The 16,702-nt window shown below is 45.1% G+C and overlaps 1 protein-coding gene across 1 annotated transcript in view; it reads left to right on the top strand.

Moving 5' to 3' along the window:
* Positions 1 to 127: 127 nt before the first annotated feature.
* Positions 128 to 16,702, top strand: part of UBE3B (ubiquitin protein ligase E3B) — a 26,872-nt gene continuing 10,297 nt past the window's right edge. Inside the window, exons 1-23 of the mRNA XM_009635922.2 lie at positions 128 to 236; positions 322 to 403; positions 943 to 1,112; positions 1,205 to 1,325; positions 2,651 to 2,710; positions 3,108 to 3,212; positions 3,315 to 3,411; positions 3,899 to 3,984; positions 4,663 to 4,745; positions 5,700 to 5,805; positions 6,495 to 6,615; positions 7,243 to 7,420; positions 7,779 to 7,948; positions 8,671 to 8,838; positions 9,672 to 9,843; positions 10,591 to 10,709; positions 11,330 to 11,444; positions 11,804 to 11,903; positions 12,512 to 12,631; positions 12,943 to 13,119; positions 13,212 to 13,322; positions 13,935 to 14,072; positions 14,483 to 14,548. Of these exons, the coding sequence (XP_009634217.1) occupies positions 952 to 1,112; positions 1,205 to 1,325; positions 2,651 to 2,710; positions 3,108 to 3,212; positions 3,315 to 3,411; positions 3,899 to 3,984; positions 4,663 to 4,745; positions 5,700 to 5,805; positions 6,495 to 6,615; positions 7,243 to 7,420; positions 7,779 to 7,948; positions 8,671 to 8,838; positions 9,672 to 9,843; positions 10,591 to 10,709; positions 11,330 to 11,444; positions 11,804 to 11,903; positions 12,512 to 12,631; positions 12,943 to 13,119; positions 13,212 to 13,322; positions 13,935 to 14,072; positions 14,483 to 14,548 (2,574 nt within the window). The 5' untranslated portion in view covers positions 128 to 236; positions 322 to 403; positions 943 to 951. The remainder of the gene's footprint in view (positions 237 to 321; positions 404 to 942; positions 1,113 to 1,204; positions 1,326 to 2,650; positions 2,711 to 3,107; positions 3,213 to 3,314; positions 3,412 to 3,898; positions 3,985 to 4,662; positions 4,746 to 5,699; positions 5,806 to 6,494; positions 6,616 to 7,242; positions 7,421 to 7,778; positions 7,949 to 8,670; positions 8,839 to 9,671; positions 9,844 to 10,590; positions 10,710 to 11,329; positions 11,445 to 11,803; positions 11,904 to 12,511; positions 12,632 to 12,942; positions 13,120 to 13,211; positions 13,323 to 13,934; positions 14,073 to 14,482; positions 14,549 to 16,702) is intronic.

The following is a 16,702-nucleotide window of genomic DNA, read 5'->3' as shown; positions in this document are numbered from 1 at the left end:
CACCTCTGGTGAGGTGGGCAGCAGACACTGTGGGGCGGCTGCTGCTCGGGCCTCGCCGATGCCCAGGGCTTTGGCACTCGAGGCTGGCCTTTGCTTTTGTCACGCATCGGTTTGTTTTTTCCCCACGCCGAAGTGCCAGGAGCTACGTGTGCCAGCGGTCACAGCTAAGCGGTGGTGCTGCTTGTCCTCTCCTGAAGCTTTTCTGACTTCACATTTTCTTGAGGGTGTAGTGAGAGGTAAGTCCGGTCAAAAGGACTTAGAATTGCAAAGGTAAAGAGTACATCCCCACATCACCTGCAGGTAACGTGCTTGTCTGTGCAGGAGCTGCCCGAAGCCAGTGGATGAGGATCATGTTTGTGTGTCAGTGATTATCGCACAGCTATTTGAAGAAGTAAGCCCTCAGGTGAGTTCATTGTTAAGTATTTATAAAGTTGTTGTTGACTCTGTGCATTTTGTATTGTTGAGTGGCAGTAAATTAGCTTCCAAGTGTCTCTTGTGCCCCTTCTCTTGTATCCGTGGCTATAGAATTGTTCTTATATGTTATCTGTAAACAAGAAAATGAAAACAACTAAGGTTGGGAAGGGGAGTTGGAGTGCAGGGAGTGGAACACAATGACAACACACTGATTTCCCCCCCCCCCCTTTAAAATCTCCTTGCCCACATTAGGTTGCAGGCTTTGCTGGAATAGTTTGATATCAATGTATTTTCTTATTGCAGTCCCATTGACAAGTAACTTTCGCTTTGCCTAGGCTGTGTTTTACACGTGCTTCTTTCTGTGCTGTTGGGTACTCTCCTTCCCCTATTAAAATGTTGGGTGCAGGTAGTCAGTTCAGAAGTAATGTAAAGAATTAACCTTGCCTGTGTGTTTTGTCCACTCTGCTCCTAGTTTTCCAGGTGTTTGCTGATATGATTCTTTGTTTCCTTAAATTTATGTTTTGGTAGGTTATAAAAATGTTCAGTGCGAGCCAGTCCTCCAAAGCCCAGTTCCTCGACAAAGCGCGCCAGGCTCGGGAGGAGCGGAGGGAGCTGAAGGAGAGGGAGCGTGCAGCCATCCAGATCCAGGCTTTGATCAGGAGATTTCTCTGCCGATGCCGCCTGCAGAGGGAGATAAGGTGTGTGAGACCCTACCTTGCACGCTTTGCTCTTATCTGGAGAGGTGTGCTTGATTTTTAACTACCAGTGCTCGTTTTTCTTTCTTTCCTAGGAGAGAAGTGGAGGATTTCTTTGGGGCAAATGAATCTGGTTCAAGTAAAAGAAGTGCTCTTTCTATCTTCCGAATTGCTAGGAAACTGCTGTTTGTGTTTAATCATAAAGAGGACAAAGAGGTAAAGGTTGCAACTCTGACATGCTTTTCTTCTTTTGAGTACATATTTTAACAAGTTAAATATGTTTAATTAGTTATGTAGTGGTCCTGTAGGTTCCTGCAATATATTTTGGCTTCAGAAACATGATCTGTGTCTCCTGGTCCTTCTTGGAGAGATCTGCCTGTAGGAATGAAATAGAAGAACCCTTGAATTTTTTAGCAGCAGTTCTGTATTCAGGGCAGGTTTAACAAATATTTTTCCTGATGACCGTGCCAGCCTCGGTAATTGAGCAGTGCCTCATGATTTTGTCAGCTGCATCAGTTCCCCAGGTGCATTGTGGCAAGCTCACAAATTGCTGTCCTGGCAGTGCAGTGTGCAGGCTGTTTGTATTGCAGCTGCTTTTCTGACCGTGCCCTGAGTTGTGGTTTCAGTGTGAAGCCCTCTGCTGTAGTGTCTATGAAAGGATGGTATTTGCCCCAGGAAACTGTGAGGGCTAATTATATGAAAACAATTGGAAAATGAAAGGCAGTATTTAAATTGCAGCAGCAGTAGGTGACTTTTTTTAATCTCTGTTCCATCAAACTCTTCTGTTGATGATGGTACAAATGCAGTTTTCTGTATTTAAGGCATCAAAAAAAAAAATGTATATTGCGTAGAAATCTTTTAAGTGCCTGGCATCCATTTGAAGTTCTGCATTACAGTAATGGGTGCATTGCTGAAATATGTTCTGCTTTCTCTTCTCTTTCCCCTTCCCGCAGCAAATCAGTCCCTTGCTGGGCCGAGGACTTAGGCTGTACTTGTTTTCACACTATTTCTGGACACCGCTCTCAGTTAGGATAACCACAGCAGCCAATTCTGTAGCTCAGAATGGCTTTATCACTTGCAAGCATGTGAGAAATACAGCTGGACTGAAATAATAATTAAGGAGTTCTGGATGTAATCACCAAGTTCTGCTGAGAGCCATGATGAGTGGTAGTTCAGAACACACTGCTGCGCTCCTTGACATTAAGCTCTTCTGGCTGAACCCCAGCAGGAAGATGCTTTTCCTGGCTTCGGCCTGTGCTGGTGAGGGAGGCAGTTTAGCAGGGAAGGATGAGCAATTCCTCCTGTCGATGAGCACTATGTTCAAGGAGGAAACTCTTCTGCATTGCTGTAGTTCAATGTGTAGATGCGCCCTCGGGGAAGGAGCCATTGGCGCTGTCTGTTGGGAATATGTTTGGAACGTTTGTTGTTTTGTTACGGAGGTTTCTTGATCTCTCTGCTGAACTGTTCCTAGTGCTTTTCCAGAACAGTCCTACCTGTACCTAGAACTAATGCCCCCTTTGGGTTTTTTTATTTCCCCCCAGAGATTTGAAAAGCTGTGCCGGTGTATTCTTAATAGTATGGATGTTGAGAACGAGCCCAAGGTCAGGAGGATATTTAATTATTTTGGGGGTGGGTGGGTTGTTTGGGGTTTTTTAATGGTATGTGTGGGGATTTAGGTTGGTGATAACTGCATTTTTAGTTCTCAAAAGCCCCTGGACACTGCTGAGATCCATGGTGAAAGTTTGGACAAGTTCTTTAGTATTCCTCTGATGTTTTTACTCTGTATACGGCTGTAGGAGTTAAAGGGCAGTTTCTTTCTGCAGTGGGTGGTATGCTTTGACCAGTGAATTCTGGGGAGAGAAATAACTTGGTTCCGCTGCTGGGTTGAGTTAGGGCACAGAGGAGATTGTTTTGTTCCAAAGCTTCTTGGTAACGTATTCTGCCCATCAGTAGCAGAAATGCTAATGACTGCTCCCGTCTGTATCCTGCCTTTGTCAGGTGTGGTATGTGTCACTGGCGCTCTCCAAGGATCTTACGCTCTTATGGATCAAGCAGATCAAAGATGTTTTGTGGTTTTGCTGTGAATTTCTCAAGCAGCTTAAAGTAAGAAACATTCTCTTTGTGTTCTGTCTCCTTGCATTTAACAGTTCTGTAGTTTGGCACAAAGCTAATTTGATTTATTACCATTGGTGTTTGTTATCACAGCCTGACATCTTGCAAGACTCCAGACTGGTCAATTTGCACCTCACAATGCTTGTCACCTTCACAGACACTTCTACATGGAAGATCCTTCGGGGAAAAGGTTGGTGCATCCAATTCAATAGTTTAAGCCACCGATCCAGGATTTGCTATTAAAATCTACTGAATGCTGTTTCTGCACCTTGTCTTCTCCCCATGCTTACCACCAAGATTCGTTATGCTTCTGGGCTTGCAGCAAGGGGAGCAAGGATTCCCTTGAGATTAGACAGGCTATTTCCCTTGGAACAGCAACAGTTCCAACATTTTTATAATGCTCCAAAATCTCTCACACAAGAATTGTTCAGGGGACAATAGAATGTGGTTTTAGCTCCCGGTTTTTGTAGGAAATAGATATAGAAAAGGTAGACAAGTATCGTGAGGAAATATGACTCTTACACCTTAAACAAGACTTGAAGTGAAATGCTGCGAAAATGGTGGGTTTGCACACCAGAGAGTTTATGCAAGAAGGGCTAATGGACAAACTGGTTTATAGTTTGTAAGGAGTGGGGCTGTGATGCTGGTTTAGTAACATCAGTGTTTTAACCCGGAAGGTGAAACCCTGAGGCCTGCCATGAACCACATCTGTGCAAACATCATGGGACATCTAAATCAGAAGGGATTTTATTCTGTGCTGCAGGTCAGTCTCGGGCTGATACAGCTACGTCTTCTCTTTCTTTGAAACAAGCCCCGGTCCTACGCTGTGGTCCTTGTTCGGAGGAAGCTGTTGTGATCTCTGAGGTGGTGTGTCAGGGAGAAGCTGGTTGTGGAGCCCTGGTGATTTGTGTGTGGTCATATTTTTCTTCAAAGCACTTGAGACCAAATGCACTGCCTCCTTTTTGTCGCTATTGCTTCATTGTCTCATGATGAGATGGACAGAAAGCACTCTTGAATATTTTTCCAAAGCGCTGCTGCCATTTTGTGTGCATTTGATTTGTTTACTGTTCTGTATGAGAAAGGAACTGATGTAATTTTTCATAATCTTTTAAATGAGAGTAATATTACCAGGCAGCTATGAGCCTTGCCTGTTAATTTTTAAAAGGCCTGGGAACCCTGAGTACAGGTCCTAGAGAAATTTAAGCACTGTAGAGTGTCTGATTTGATTGCAGTGTCTCTGTTATGCCATTATTAACCTGAAGCTCTTCTAGTTCTGCCACATGGCTTGTAGTAACTGGTTTTTAGGTTGCTTTGGTGGTGTTCTTTTTCTCTGCTCTGAAAATAAACAGTGTCTTTCAGGAGTAATCATAATCTTTTTCTGAGTACTGCAGGGGGTTTTGGTTTTTTAATTTTTTTTTTTTTTTTTTTTTTTTTATTCCAGATTTTGCTAACTAATGGCTTGGCAAGATCCAGACCTTCCTTGTCCAAAGGCTCTTTAACTGCCGTCTTCTCTCTTGCATTGCGGTAAGGCAGCCAGAGCTGCTTGGGATGATACGCAGCCAAAGTTGTCTTTATTGTGTTTTTTTTTTGAAGGCTTCTCATTCTGCCAGTCTCTTTGTGCCATTGAGAGATGATGAAAGAAGCTGCTCTAGGCAAATAGCTCACTTCCCTGTCATCCTTTTTCAGATCAGAATGCTCTTAAGTCAGTAATTAGTACGAGTCTAGACTTCGGAGTGCAATTCCAGTTCAGAGTACAGGATCCGTATGTCTGTCTGTCTGAACCACCAGAAGGGGTTGGAGTTCTCTAGATAAGTATGGTTGTGCCTCTTCACGATGAACTGCTGATGCAGAGGTACCTATTCCTTGATTTGCAGGGGCAAGGTTTGTCCCTGAAACAAGAGCTGGTTGCAGGTCTTTCTAATGATTCGGTCTGTTTCCTTTAAAAAAAGGAAAGTATTCAGTTACCCTGACCTCGTGTCTCTTCACTTTGGAAATCTGCAGCCAGTAACGAGCATTCTTTTAAGACTTCAGTGGTTAATTGTGTGCCATTTCCCCTCTAAAGCTGTCACTGCGGGGATGATGAGGTTGTGATGTTCAGTAGAGAAGCAGTGGATGTGCTTAAATATGTCACTTAACCTTTTCCTAAGGAAAGCAAGTATTTAATTACTGACTTCCTGGTAGTGAGGAGAGAAGGGGAACTCAGGAGGTGAACCACATAACACTTACAGTGCTCTGGGTGGTACGGATGTGCTGTGTAAAAATACATTATGCTGTGAACCGCTTGGCTTATGTTCCTTTGAGTCATGAGCTATTTTGTGAACTTGCTGTGATAACAAAAATGTACGTGAATGTTCTTTTTCCAGTGATCATTCTTGATGAGGGTAGAATCAGCAGCCAGTTCTGAATGGTTTGGTTAAAGACTGCCTCTTACATTGCTAGGTCAGGTTTCTTGCACTGAAGTATTTTTTCTCTCTGTAGCCCAGTGGTTGCTGCACAGTTTTCAGACAATCTGTTGAGGTCGTTTCTGATCCATATCATGTCTGTGCCTGCTATAATGACTCATCTTGCTACTCTAACACCTGAGGTAAGTGGGTGATGTAATAATATCAAAAATTAGCTGGATATCACATAAGGCCACTTGTTACTCTGTTTTATCAGCTCTTGGAAAAGAGCATCAGCATTTTTCTCTTTGCCAGAACTGTTGTGGAAGCACCCAGTCCTTACACCCTCGAGATACTCTGGGTTTCTAATACCACAGAAGTTATTAACAGCAGTGGGATGATGGGCTGAACTGCCCTAAAATAAATAAATAAAATAAAAAGAAAAGACATGTGTGACACACAACTTGAATTTTTGCATGTCCTTATTCTTCCATTTGTGTAACCGTAGACAGAGACATAGCAAAAATCAGTCTGTTGCATGGCAAAGGACCCGTGATGGTAACTAGCAGGCTGTCCGCTAATCTAATTTAATTTGAATGCTCCTCTGTGTAGCTTGGTGCAGATGGGCAAGTTTTGTGCAAAACAGGCATTCTTTGTTCTTGCAGACAGACAGTTGCAAAGGTCTGTCTACAACTAGAACACAGCCTATTCACCTGCAAGGTTTGTTATTTCCTAGACCAGCTTCGCATCAAACACCCTCTTCAGTGCAACAGTCTCAACTTGCTGCTTTATTTGGAAAGAAAAGACAATCCAAATTGCTGATGGCAGGTCAGGAGTGGTGGTTCTGTGTGGCGCTCCTCAGCCTCACTGGCAGTTAAATTCTGTCTTTCAGCGTCTGGCGGTGATAGAATCTCATGATCTTTTCCGCAAGTTCATCCTTTTTTTAAGTCGTGAAGCGCAATGCCGAGATGTCTGCGTGTGCCTAGAAGGAAGCCACACTCTTTGTTTGTTGGGTAAGCACCGGTAACACTTCTGGTTTTTTACTGTGCTTGGAAGAGAGTTTTGAGTCAAATCTTCATTCTCCATGGGTTAGAGCTGCCTCCAACTCATGACTTTTTTATCCTTATTTAGATGATTTCTAAATAGTAATTGAGATTTATCTGGGGATATTGCAAACATGGTTTAAGGCCCTTGTAAACAGAGGAAGGGTCAGAGACATCATCATACCTAAATTGTTAAGTATTATCTCCGCTAAGCTTTTCACTTGGACTCTGAGTGTCTTGACTCTAACTTCCCTGAATGGGTGTGCTACTGAAATACCTAAGTTCACATTTCTGTAAAAGTAACGAGAGTTACAGTTGGAACTTGGGAATAACCACGAATCATCTGCAGCTTATAGTACTTTGTAGAGGGTGTTGGTGGGGTACAGATGAGAAGGCAGCCAAAGTGACGTGCCACCTTAGTGGTTGATGTGTGCTGAAATGGCTTGCTGCAGGGTAGCCTCTAATAGCCGTTCTTCACAGAAATCGTCTCCTGGACCCGAAAAGGGGTGTGAGTTCATTTTGTCCGTTATGTCTGTAACTGCTGTGCCGCAGCATCTGTTTCTCTCTTAAGTCTTGCTGTGTTGGTCATTCCGCCAGGTAATCTTGTGTACTTGGGCTCCTTGAATGATAAAGTTCTTGAGGAGGAGACAGCTCATTTTGTGGGTGTGCTCATTCACATGCTCTCCTACTGCCAGAAGTATGTTTCACAAAAGAAATCCAACCTCACTCACTGGCATCCTGTTCTGGGCTGGTTTTCACAGACTGTGGATTATGGGTAAGTGAGGAGGACCTTATGGTGATAGGTGATCAAGCCTCTCTTTTAAGATATTTTTTTTTCCTTTTTTTTAATGCTGCAGTGTGGTTTACGTTTTGAGATGAACAGTGTGACTGTTAATAACTTCTCAGATATTCCAGGTTATATCTGCACACTATAAACTGCTGCATACATACACAGGCTATTACATGAGGAAATTAATTTAGTGTAGACTGGTAAACAGTGGCCATACTGGTACACTCAATACTGCAGGGGGGTGCATACTCCATTTTGACTATGAGCTAAATGTACCAAAGTATCACTGTCTGGTGTTTTATTCCAGCCTGCTTCTAACATGTCTTTCTGACTTGTCTTTCAGATTGAATGAGTCCATGCCTCTGCTGACAAAGCAACTGCAGCATCTCTGGGGAGTCCATATGATCCGCATCCTCTTCAGTGATGTGCTCAGCAAGAAATTGCTGGAGAATCAGGAAATAGCTCAGCTTCCAGCACAGCCAGTGTCCCCTCAGAACAGCCTTCCTATGAAAAGTCAGTTCTGGAGAGTTGCTTTTTTGTTTTCTCTGTGTGTCTGTGTATGTCTGTCTGTCTGGCAGACTCACGGGGCTTTGACTTTTCCACTTAATGCTAAAAGCTCTGAGTAATTACTTGTAGCAGCTGCCGCTGCTTAGGTGGGGATATGGTCTCTCCTATTTGTAATTCCTGCACAGAATGCCTCTGTGACCTGGGGCAAGTCTCTTACTTTGGTGCTGTGAAAATATTTGCTTATTTCAGCAGGTTGTTTTTTTTTTTTTTTCCACTGTTTCTCAAGTAGCTGAAGTGCTTACTGCATAACTTAGTACTTCCCAAGGCAAGGTGGGAGGCCAGCTTCCCAGGAGAAAAGCAAGGTGAAGCTGGCTCGTGGGCCTGTGATGCATGGTGATGCTGCAGAAGAGTATTTGGAATAAGACAGCTGTAATCTGGCTCTTTTCTTGCTGCTGCCCATAGCACTAGATCCTGTGGTCATTAGTTGCTGCAGTTCCAGTAAGGTTTTAAGCTGTGGACTAGTGCCCCCACTGAAATATTCTTCTGCGTGGCGAGCAGCTGTACAGTGTTCTGCCAGAAAAGTCCACCAAACCCTGCTGATTGTGGAGTGACTTAGTCTGCTTAAAATCCTCTATCACATGGCTGCCAAGTGGCTGGGAATAAGAAATGGTTTGGAATAGCACTTCTGTCTCCTGAGCCAACATCTCCTGTGCTTCTCTTGTCACCAGATCTTTTCAAGAGAGCTTTCCAGAAGTCTGCATCTGTCCGCAACATTCTCAAGCCTGTTGGTGGCAAGCGAGTGGACTCGGCAGAAGTGCAGAAGGTGTGCAGCATCTGTGTCCTGTACCAAACCACGCTTGCAACGCTAACACAGATCCGTCTGCAGATACTCACAGGTCAGGGCACGTCGTTGCTTTTCAAATCACTTAAAATGTGGAGAAAAAATAGATTTTTCTTATTAAATTCTGTTGACTTGTTGGTAGTTTTATTACTGACAACAGTTTATTGACTGGCTGGGTGGAAGGCTTGTTCCATCCTGAATCATACGTCTGATCAATAATATTCATCACTTCTTTATCAAGCATTAACTCTCCAGAATACAAATTGAAGCAAGTTTTCCTATAATGAAACCTAGCTTGCTCCATATCAAACTTAAGACTGAGTCAGTGTTTCTGAGAAGCCTCACAATATTAATCTTTGTGTGGTGCAAACACTGAATGCTTTTGTACATCTTAAGAACAAATTACCTGTCTTAGGAATGGATGGAGGAGGAGATAAGCTCTGTTTTGGTTTAGTGGCTAGTGCAGAGGAGTGTGTCCAGAGCCTTGGATGCTTCGTTTGTGGCTATAGTGGTGACCACAGGTGTAACCCCAGTCTTTGTGTTCTCATCTCTAAGGTGGCTGTAATGGTGATTGGATCACAGGAATGAATTCTTTTCTAAAGTTGCAAAATAATTAGTGTGAAAGGGCTTCAGATGTGCAAACGATTAATGCCTCGTTAAAAGCTCTTTTTTTTTTTTTTCTGCTTTTCTGGTGATTGTACATCTCCTGTTAATGCAGACAGGCTTGGGAGCCAAATGTGATGCTTGTGCTTTTATGTTCCCTTCGAGTACAGTGTTGCTTTGCAAAAGGATCTTTCAGCTTCGAGTCATGTTCGTCTCTTTGAGCCTGCATGAACAAGTAGGCAGAACAAGCTTTACTGAGTCTGCTTTATATTTTTCCATTGCTAGGCCTCACTTACCTGGATGATCTGTTGCCCAAATTATGGGCTTTTATCTGTGAGCTGGGACCACAGGGTGGGTTAAAACTCTTCTTGGAGTGCTTGAACAATGATACGGAGGAATCCAAGAGGCTGCTGGCCATGTTGATGCTCTTCTGTGACTGCTCCCGCCACCTTATCACGTAGGTAGCAAGCAGAGGGTGCTCTCTTAGATTTGTAATGTGAAGCTGTTGTGTTCCTTAAGTTGCCAGAGGAATAGTTATGGTATTGCTGCCTTTGCCTAAAAATAACTCGGCAGAGTAAAGCAGCAAGCTTTTTCCTGAGAAAGAAAGGTCTTTCCCCCTCAGCCATATGCTGCCTCAGGAATATACAGCTGGCTGAACTGGTAACACAGTATTGCAGCACTGGCTAGGGAGGGGGAAGAAACGTTTCTTCTGCTGCTTACGGGCAATAACTGTGTCATCCAAAGCAAACACTTTGAGTCCAGATAACCTTTGAGGAACAATGTTATAATACTGCTGCAAGAAAGCTCCCCAGCTTATGTGCTTCTGGTTACAACTCCTTTGCTGTCTCGTTCGTAGACAACACAAAGGATGGGAGAGGGGGTGGAAAATTGCCTTTGCTGGTCAGTACAGACAGTTTTCTTAGCCTGAATGATGAAAATGTTTTCTTGTGGGTGAGTGCATAGGTCCTTTTAACTATGAAACACTGGCTTGGCTTGTGTCTTGGCCCTTTCATACTGTCTTCTGTTAGGATCAGATAGAGATCAAAATCAATAAATAAGGTTTAGTTGTTTATGACTTCAGATCCTCATGGGTGTCAGTTGTCATAGAAATAAGAGCTGCTGCTGAAGGATAATGTGCCTTTATGAAAATTTCAAAAGGGAATTAAATTTACGCTTGTGCATTTGCATTTGTTTTCTCCGATAGGATTCTTGATGACATAGAAGTCTACGAAGAGCAGATTTCATTCAAACTGGAAGAGCTGGTCACCATCTCATCTTTTCTGAATTCCTTTGTATTTAAGATGATCTGGGATGGAATTGTAGGTAAGTGCTTTTAGCAGCTTGAGTTGCGGTTACTATTAGAACAGCAAAAGGCATTAATTTTGGAATTTGAAGCTTCTGCTAATCATTACTTTGCACAAAAAAAAATCGTACTGTGTTGTGTGGTGTGAGAGTAGGTCCCAGTCTGTTGGTGTCCAGATGCCACTATTGTGCTTGGCACCAAATACTGTGCCCTTTTCTGTTTCCAGTAAGAATTTGCATAACAGACATGATGGGCATGTTGGTTTTTGCCAGAGACGAAGTTTAGCATGCCTGGGCCGTGTATTGGGCACAAATGCAATACAGTGCTTTGACAAAGCAGAGCAGGCTTGCTAGGGTCTCCATAGAGACCTAGTGTTGGTCTATATGCTGGTATAATTTGGACACAGCTCAATTCTGGCAATTTGATGAGATAGTCCATTTGTCTTGTGACGGCTTGGTTGGAGCTGGCTGAGATGGCTGGCTGTCTTCTGGGAGGCTCAGAATCTCTCCCTCTGAAGGCAGCAGAGGTTAGGAGAAATAGACCTGCCCTATTAGTGTGGGACCGATGATCAACGTGTTGCTCTTGGGCACTCCTGTTACCTAGGGTGCCTGGACATCGCTGCTTTGTTCCTTTTGTTCAGAGAATGCCAGAGGGGAGACCCTGGAGCTGTTTCATTCTGTCCATGGCTGGCTCATGGTCTTGTATGAAAGGGACTGCCGCAGGCGTTTTGCTCCCGAGGATCACTGGTTACGCAAGTAAGCGTTCAACTCCCCGGTGGGTGGCTGGTTTGGGATCCCTTACTTTAAATTGAGTGCCTCTCATTCAACCTGAGGTCGAGGTCAGAACTGCTCCCTATGTTTGCATTTAAGGATGCCCCTCCTATTGTGCTTCTCTTCTGTGGTGTAAGGATTAGCTGCTGCTCATGGAGGGTGATGCTTTGAAAACTGACTCAGCACCTAACAGCTTGAGTGTCTCTGGCCTTCTTAGATGTGTACACCTGAGCACTTAAGTCGTCTTTGAAATCATTACAGGTTTCCTCTCTCTCCTACCCCCAGCTATTTACCACACCTTGGCATTTCTCAGGGATCTCTGAATCTGTGCCTTTCTTTGTAAGGGACCTCAAACCCAGCGTGCTCTTCCAGGAGCTGGACAAGGACAAGAAACGAGCCCAGCTGCTCCTGCAGTACATCCCGCATGTCATTCCCCACAAGAATGTGAGTAGGACAAGGACAGAGGATGGAAGTTGAAAAGCCAGTGACCTGGGTGGCATGGGATGGAAGGGACATGTCTTGAGCATTTTGTGACATGCAGCTTGTGATTGAAATGCCAGTTAAACAACAGCCTTCTCCTCTTCCCCCCATCTCCAATATATTTCCTCTAAACTGTCTTGATTTCTCTCATTGAGGGAGAGTTTATTTGTGTGGGCAGCTGCACAGAGTCAACCAGCAGTGCATGATGTGGCTTTGGAGAAAGTCTTTGTGCAGAAAGCAGAGTGTCTTTTTGCAGGTAGTAAATCTGCAGAGATGACAGATTTTTATGTAGTGATAGGAAAGGTGCTTTTGTCTTCAGTGTTGTCAGTACCCTGTCCCTCCCAAAGCAGAGCTTCAAGGATTTTTCTGCCCCACTGGGGAACAAGGAGGCAGATCCCACTATTTCTATATCACTTTCCCAGTGAGTAGGTGACAGTGGCATTGTTGGGCCTAGCTGGGAATAGGACAACCAAGAGCTAGTTCTGGGCATGCGTCAGGAGCATCTGAAAGCCCTGCTGCACTGGAGGGTAAGGATCTTGTGGATGAAGATTTACGTTTGTTTTCTCTTTAAGAGGGTGCTGCTTTTCCGAAATATGGTTACAAAGGAGAAGGAGAAGCTTGGGCTGGTTGAAACCAGCTCCGCGTCGCCTCATGTCACACACATCACTATCCGCCGCCAAAAAAAAAAGCCAGTAACGTGACCTGACAAGAATGGGGTGTGAATATGCTTTTATCTTCTCTGTGGGTGCTGAGGGACCCAGTGCCAGGTCTGCCTGCTTTTGTATGAAGTGATGTTACAGGAAAATGCTGGACCTTAGCTCAGTTCAGACTGCTACAAACCTGGAGTGCTGACTAGGAAAAATGCTGGTCTTTTTGGATACCAAATTCAATGGCAAATGCAGATTTCTGTGTTGTGTCTGCCTCCCATCACTGCTGCGTGCCTGTGGGGGTGTTTCACACGTCTGCCTGTGTGATTGTCCTCTGGCTCTTCTGGTCTGTGTAGGACGGATATGAACAGCTACGGCAGCTTTCCCAGAATGCCATGAAGGGAGTGATCAGAGTGAAGTTTGTGAATGATCTGGGTGTCGATGAGGCTGGTATCGATCAAGATGGTGTCTTCAAAGAGTTTTTGGAAGAGATAATAAAGAAGGTGTTTGACCCCGCACTCAACTTGTTCAAGGTATGGCACGGGGCTGCAGATGCTGACTGCAATGACCCACTGCAGAGAGAAGCAGACTGGCTCACTGTACTGTTACCTCTATTTGTGTACAGACAACCAGTGGTGATGAGAGGTTGTATCCATCCCCAACATCCTACATCCATGAGAACTACCTACAGCTCTTTGAGTTTGTGGGGAAGATGCTTGGGAAGGCTGTATATGAGGTGAGCCGACAGTGCCACGTTAGGATATTGTCCCTGTTGGTATAGCACTGTTCAGAAGCAGTTCTGTGGTGGTGCCCCTTGCCTTTGAGAGCATCTGTCACATGCTTGGGGAGGTGTTACTGAAGAGGTGAGTTTGAAAAAATGTCTCATGAAGATATTGATGGTCGAGCAGTTTGGCACTTCTTCAGGCATGTATTAAAAATAATTTTGGAGATAAAAGCCAGGATGTATCTTGACTATTCTTCTTGGTGCTGGAGACACTAGCTGGAATAGCCTGTTATTTTGGTGTTACGCCTTACAAGCATCCATTTGTTGATACGTTGCTTAGAGGGATGTGGCTAAAAGGAAGATGGGATGACAGAATGGCCCTCTCCAAGTAACGTAGTTCTTTTAAAGGAAACGTGGAGTTCCTCTGTTGCCTTTTTGCACCTTCTCTGCTAATTAATGGACTTTAGGAGGATGTGGTTTTCTTAGCTTGATTTCAGTGTCTTGCATCTTTGCACTTGTTCCGCAACACATTATCTGCCTGAAGGCCTCATAGGTAACCAAAGATGTTGTTGCACTCAACAAGTATGCAGCAGGACCTTACCTATGCGTTCTTGTTGTCTGTAGGGAATAGTTGTGGATGTACCATTTGCTTCCTTCTTTTTGAGTCAGCTACTTGGGCACCACCACAGCGTCTTCTACAGCTCCGTAGATGAACTTCCTTCCTTGGACTCGGAGTTCTATAAAAATCTCACTTCAATTAAGGTTTGAGCATTACTTTTCTTGTTGTTCAACTGCCTTATCGCTGGCTGCTGCTAGAAATATTAGAACTGCAGATGCCTTTGGGGTACTGATCATCTTTAAAAATACCCTGGAAGTAACTGGTGATTCTGAGGCGGGTTGGTGGGTAGCAGTCCTGTGTTTTTACTGGGGCAAGCAGGGATGAGAAAGGAGTCTGAAGGTGTAAACCTGGAACTGACAGTGGGGAAATCCCAAGTTTTAGGCTTAGCTCCTGTGCAGTCTCCCCATAACCTAGAGCGACTCATGTATTTGTTACGCTTTGGTGCCTCGTGCCTGCTGGCGATCACTTAGTGGAAGATTAATACAAAAATGCAGAGCTGCTGTTCCCGCTGCTAAACACTGACCTTCTTTCCCTTTCTCTGTTTTTCCTCTAGCGTTACGATGGTGATATCAGTGACTTGGGCTTAACGCTGTCCTACGATGAAGATGTGATGGGTCAGGTAGGCTTTTATCCAGTAGCTATGTTGGACCTTATCTCTGCTTTGTTCCAAACACCCTCCTCATGCTAGGTGATGATGAGCAGAGTTCTGGGCACTGATAGAGTCCACAGCCCTGGCTCAGGTAATCCCTGTTTCTCCTGGTGTAGATCCTAGCTGCTCCACACAGGAGCATCTCCCTCACTTGTCTGGCTGATGTTCCCAGGAAGAGCCTTTGAAGCACTAGGGGGGATCCTGAGGATCATTGCCCACTGCAGTGGGAAAGTCTGTGCTGCCAGAAGTAGCAGGTCATTAATATAAACAGTTGGCAGCAGAACTAGGTTCGACTCCTGAGCAGACGTGTCCTCACTTTCATTAGTGTCCTTAGAGCAGAGACATACACCTGCAGTCTGACTTGCCAGCAGAAGACAGCTATTATTCTCTGCTGAGCTTTCTGAGAGCTGGTCTTGAGCATCTGAAAGTCAGGCAGTCTGTCCAAGCTCATGCTGCACAGAGTGCTTTCTACTCTGGTACTTGTGTTTCTGGATATGCGAGGTGGATTCTCTGCATGGCCCATCTGAACAAGAATCCTGAGGGGACTGACTAGTAAATGACCTTGTGTTTGACTGTGGTTAGGGCTTAGCTCTGCTCTCCTTTTACAAAAAAAATGCCTGTGCCGAAAGGCTGGCTCAGCTTCAGAGGTTCTCTGAACTCAGCCATAGGATTCTGTGGCTTCATTCAGTATTTAGCTGTGGGCAGAGAACAACTTTTTCCCCAAAAGGTTTCCTTCCGACCCTTAATTTTTCTAGTGCCAGTATTTTTTATTTTCTAGTTGAAAAACATTGTTTTTTGCTTTCCATGCATAACTAGCTTTCCCCTCTTTTAAAAAAAAGAAGAATCTGTGTGAGTAGGGAGGAATTCCTTTTATTTAAACGTAGCTGTTTCTGTCAGAGGAACCTGTAGCGTGTCAGGAGGGCTCTTGGCCTTGAGAGGGAAAGGCTGTTCGTCAGTCCCTTGCGAAGGCTTGAAGGTTCTTGGCTGCACTTGAGCTCAGGGTTCTGCGATGCTGTGTGTGCATAGCTGGAAAATACAGACAGATAAGATAAAAATGCCTTTGCTATCTGGGTATGCTGTTATTGCTGCAAATTCTGTGGGGAGACCCCAGCTAGCGCTAAGCCTGAGCACTGTTAGCAGAGTAGATCCAGTGGCACAGAGCTCAGAGACCACTAAGTCCTGGAGTGTTTATCTGGGGCAGCTTGTCCTTGAGAGCTTTGCGTGCTGCAGTTTCTTATTCCTAAGCTGGCTAGTTTGGACCGAGCTGGCCTACGTCTGATTGCAGCAATAGCAGCGTAAATGCACCTGCAGAGCTGCGAGGGTGAATGGGAAGACAGCAAAGTACTGTACAGCCCCGCTCTGCACAGATGAGGGGTTGCACCCGCTGCACAGTGGGCTGAACACCCTGCTGCTGCCTCGGGATTGCTGACGTTTCAGCTTTGAGGCTTTTCCACCTGAAAAATAAAGGTAGAAAACAGCATATGAGGGCCCAGCAGTAAGACATGGAAGGCTGCAGCACTCAAAACTTCAAAACAAGCCAGGGGACTCCTGTTTGCCTTGTGCTTTGGCTGTGCTGAAGCAGCCGGGTGGGGTAACCCCATGGTTCCTGAATGAACTTGTGTATCCCCGCTAGGTATGGCTCTGTGTCGGGCACCGGGGAGCTGAGCTCATCTCTGTGCTGGGCTCCCTTCTGACCTTGGAAGTCACGTGGAACTGAAGCACAGAGGCCACTGTAATACGTGAATAATGACTTTCTGCCTCTTGGTGCAAAGATGAGTCGTGACTCTGCTGCTGCAGCAAGCACCCAGAGGGTCCCTGCTGCTCTCCCTGAGCAGCGCTGTCGGCCGAGCGCCAGGCCCTGGCCTGGGAGGGCAGGGGGGAGACACTGTCCAGCTGTCCCACCTTCTGAGCGATCTCTGCTTCGTGCCTTGAGTCCCCCCGGCTTGAGGGACAGTGAACTCCAGGGAGCTCTGTCACTCAGGTGGCCCCAGATGAGACCTGTGGAGCAGACAGTTTTGGATCGTGCTGTTAGGCTGAGCTATGCGAAGGCTCTGAGCTTGTTCAGCCTCTGGATTCTGGGATTGTGACAGTCCCCCAGGGCTCTTTGAATTGATTTGTGTGCGG

The sequence above is a fragment of the Egretta garzetta genome, unplaced genomic scaffold (assembly GCF_000687185.1).
Source record: "Egretta garzetta isolate BGI_Z169 unplaced genomic scaffold, ASM68718v1 scaffold330, whole genome shotgun sequence".
Taxonomy (NCBI): domain Eukaryota; kingdom Metazoa; phylum Chordata; class Aves; order Pelecaniformes; family Ardeidae; genus Egretta; species Egretta garzetta.
The sequence above is the reverse complement of the archived record's forward strand: the minus strand, read 5'-3'. Positions and strand labels throughout refer to the sequence as shown.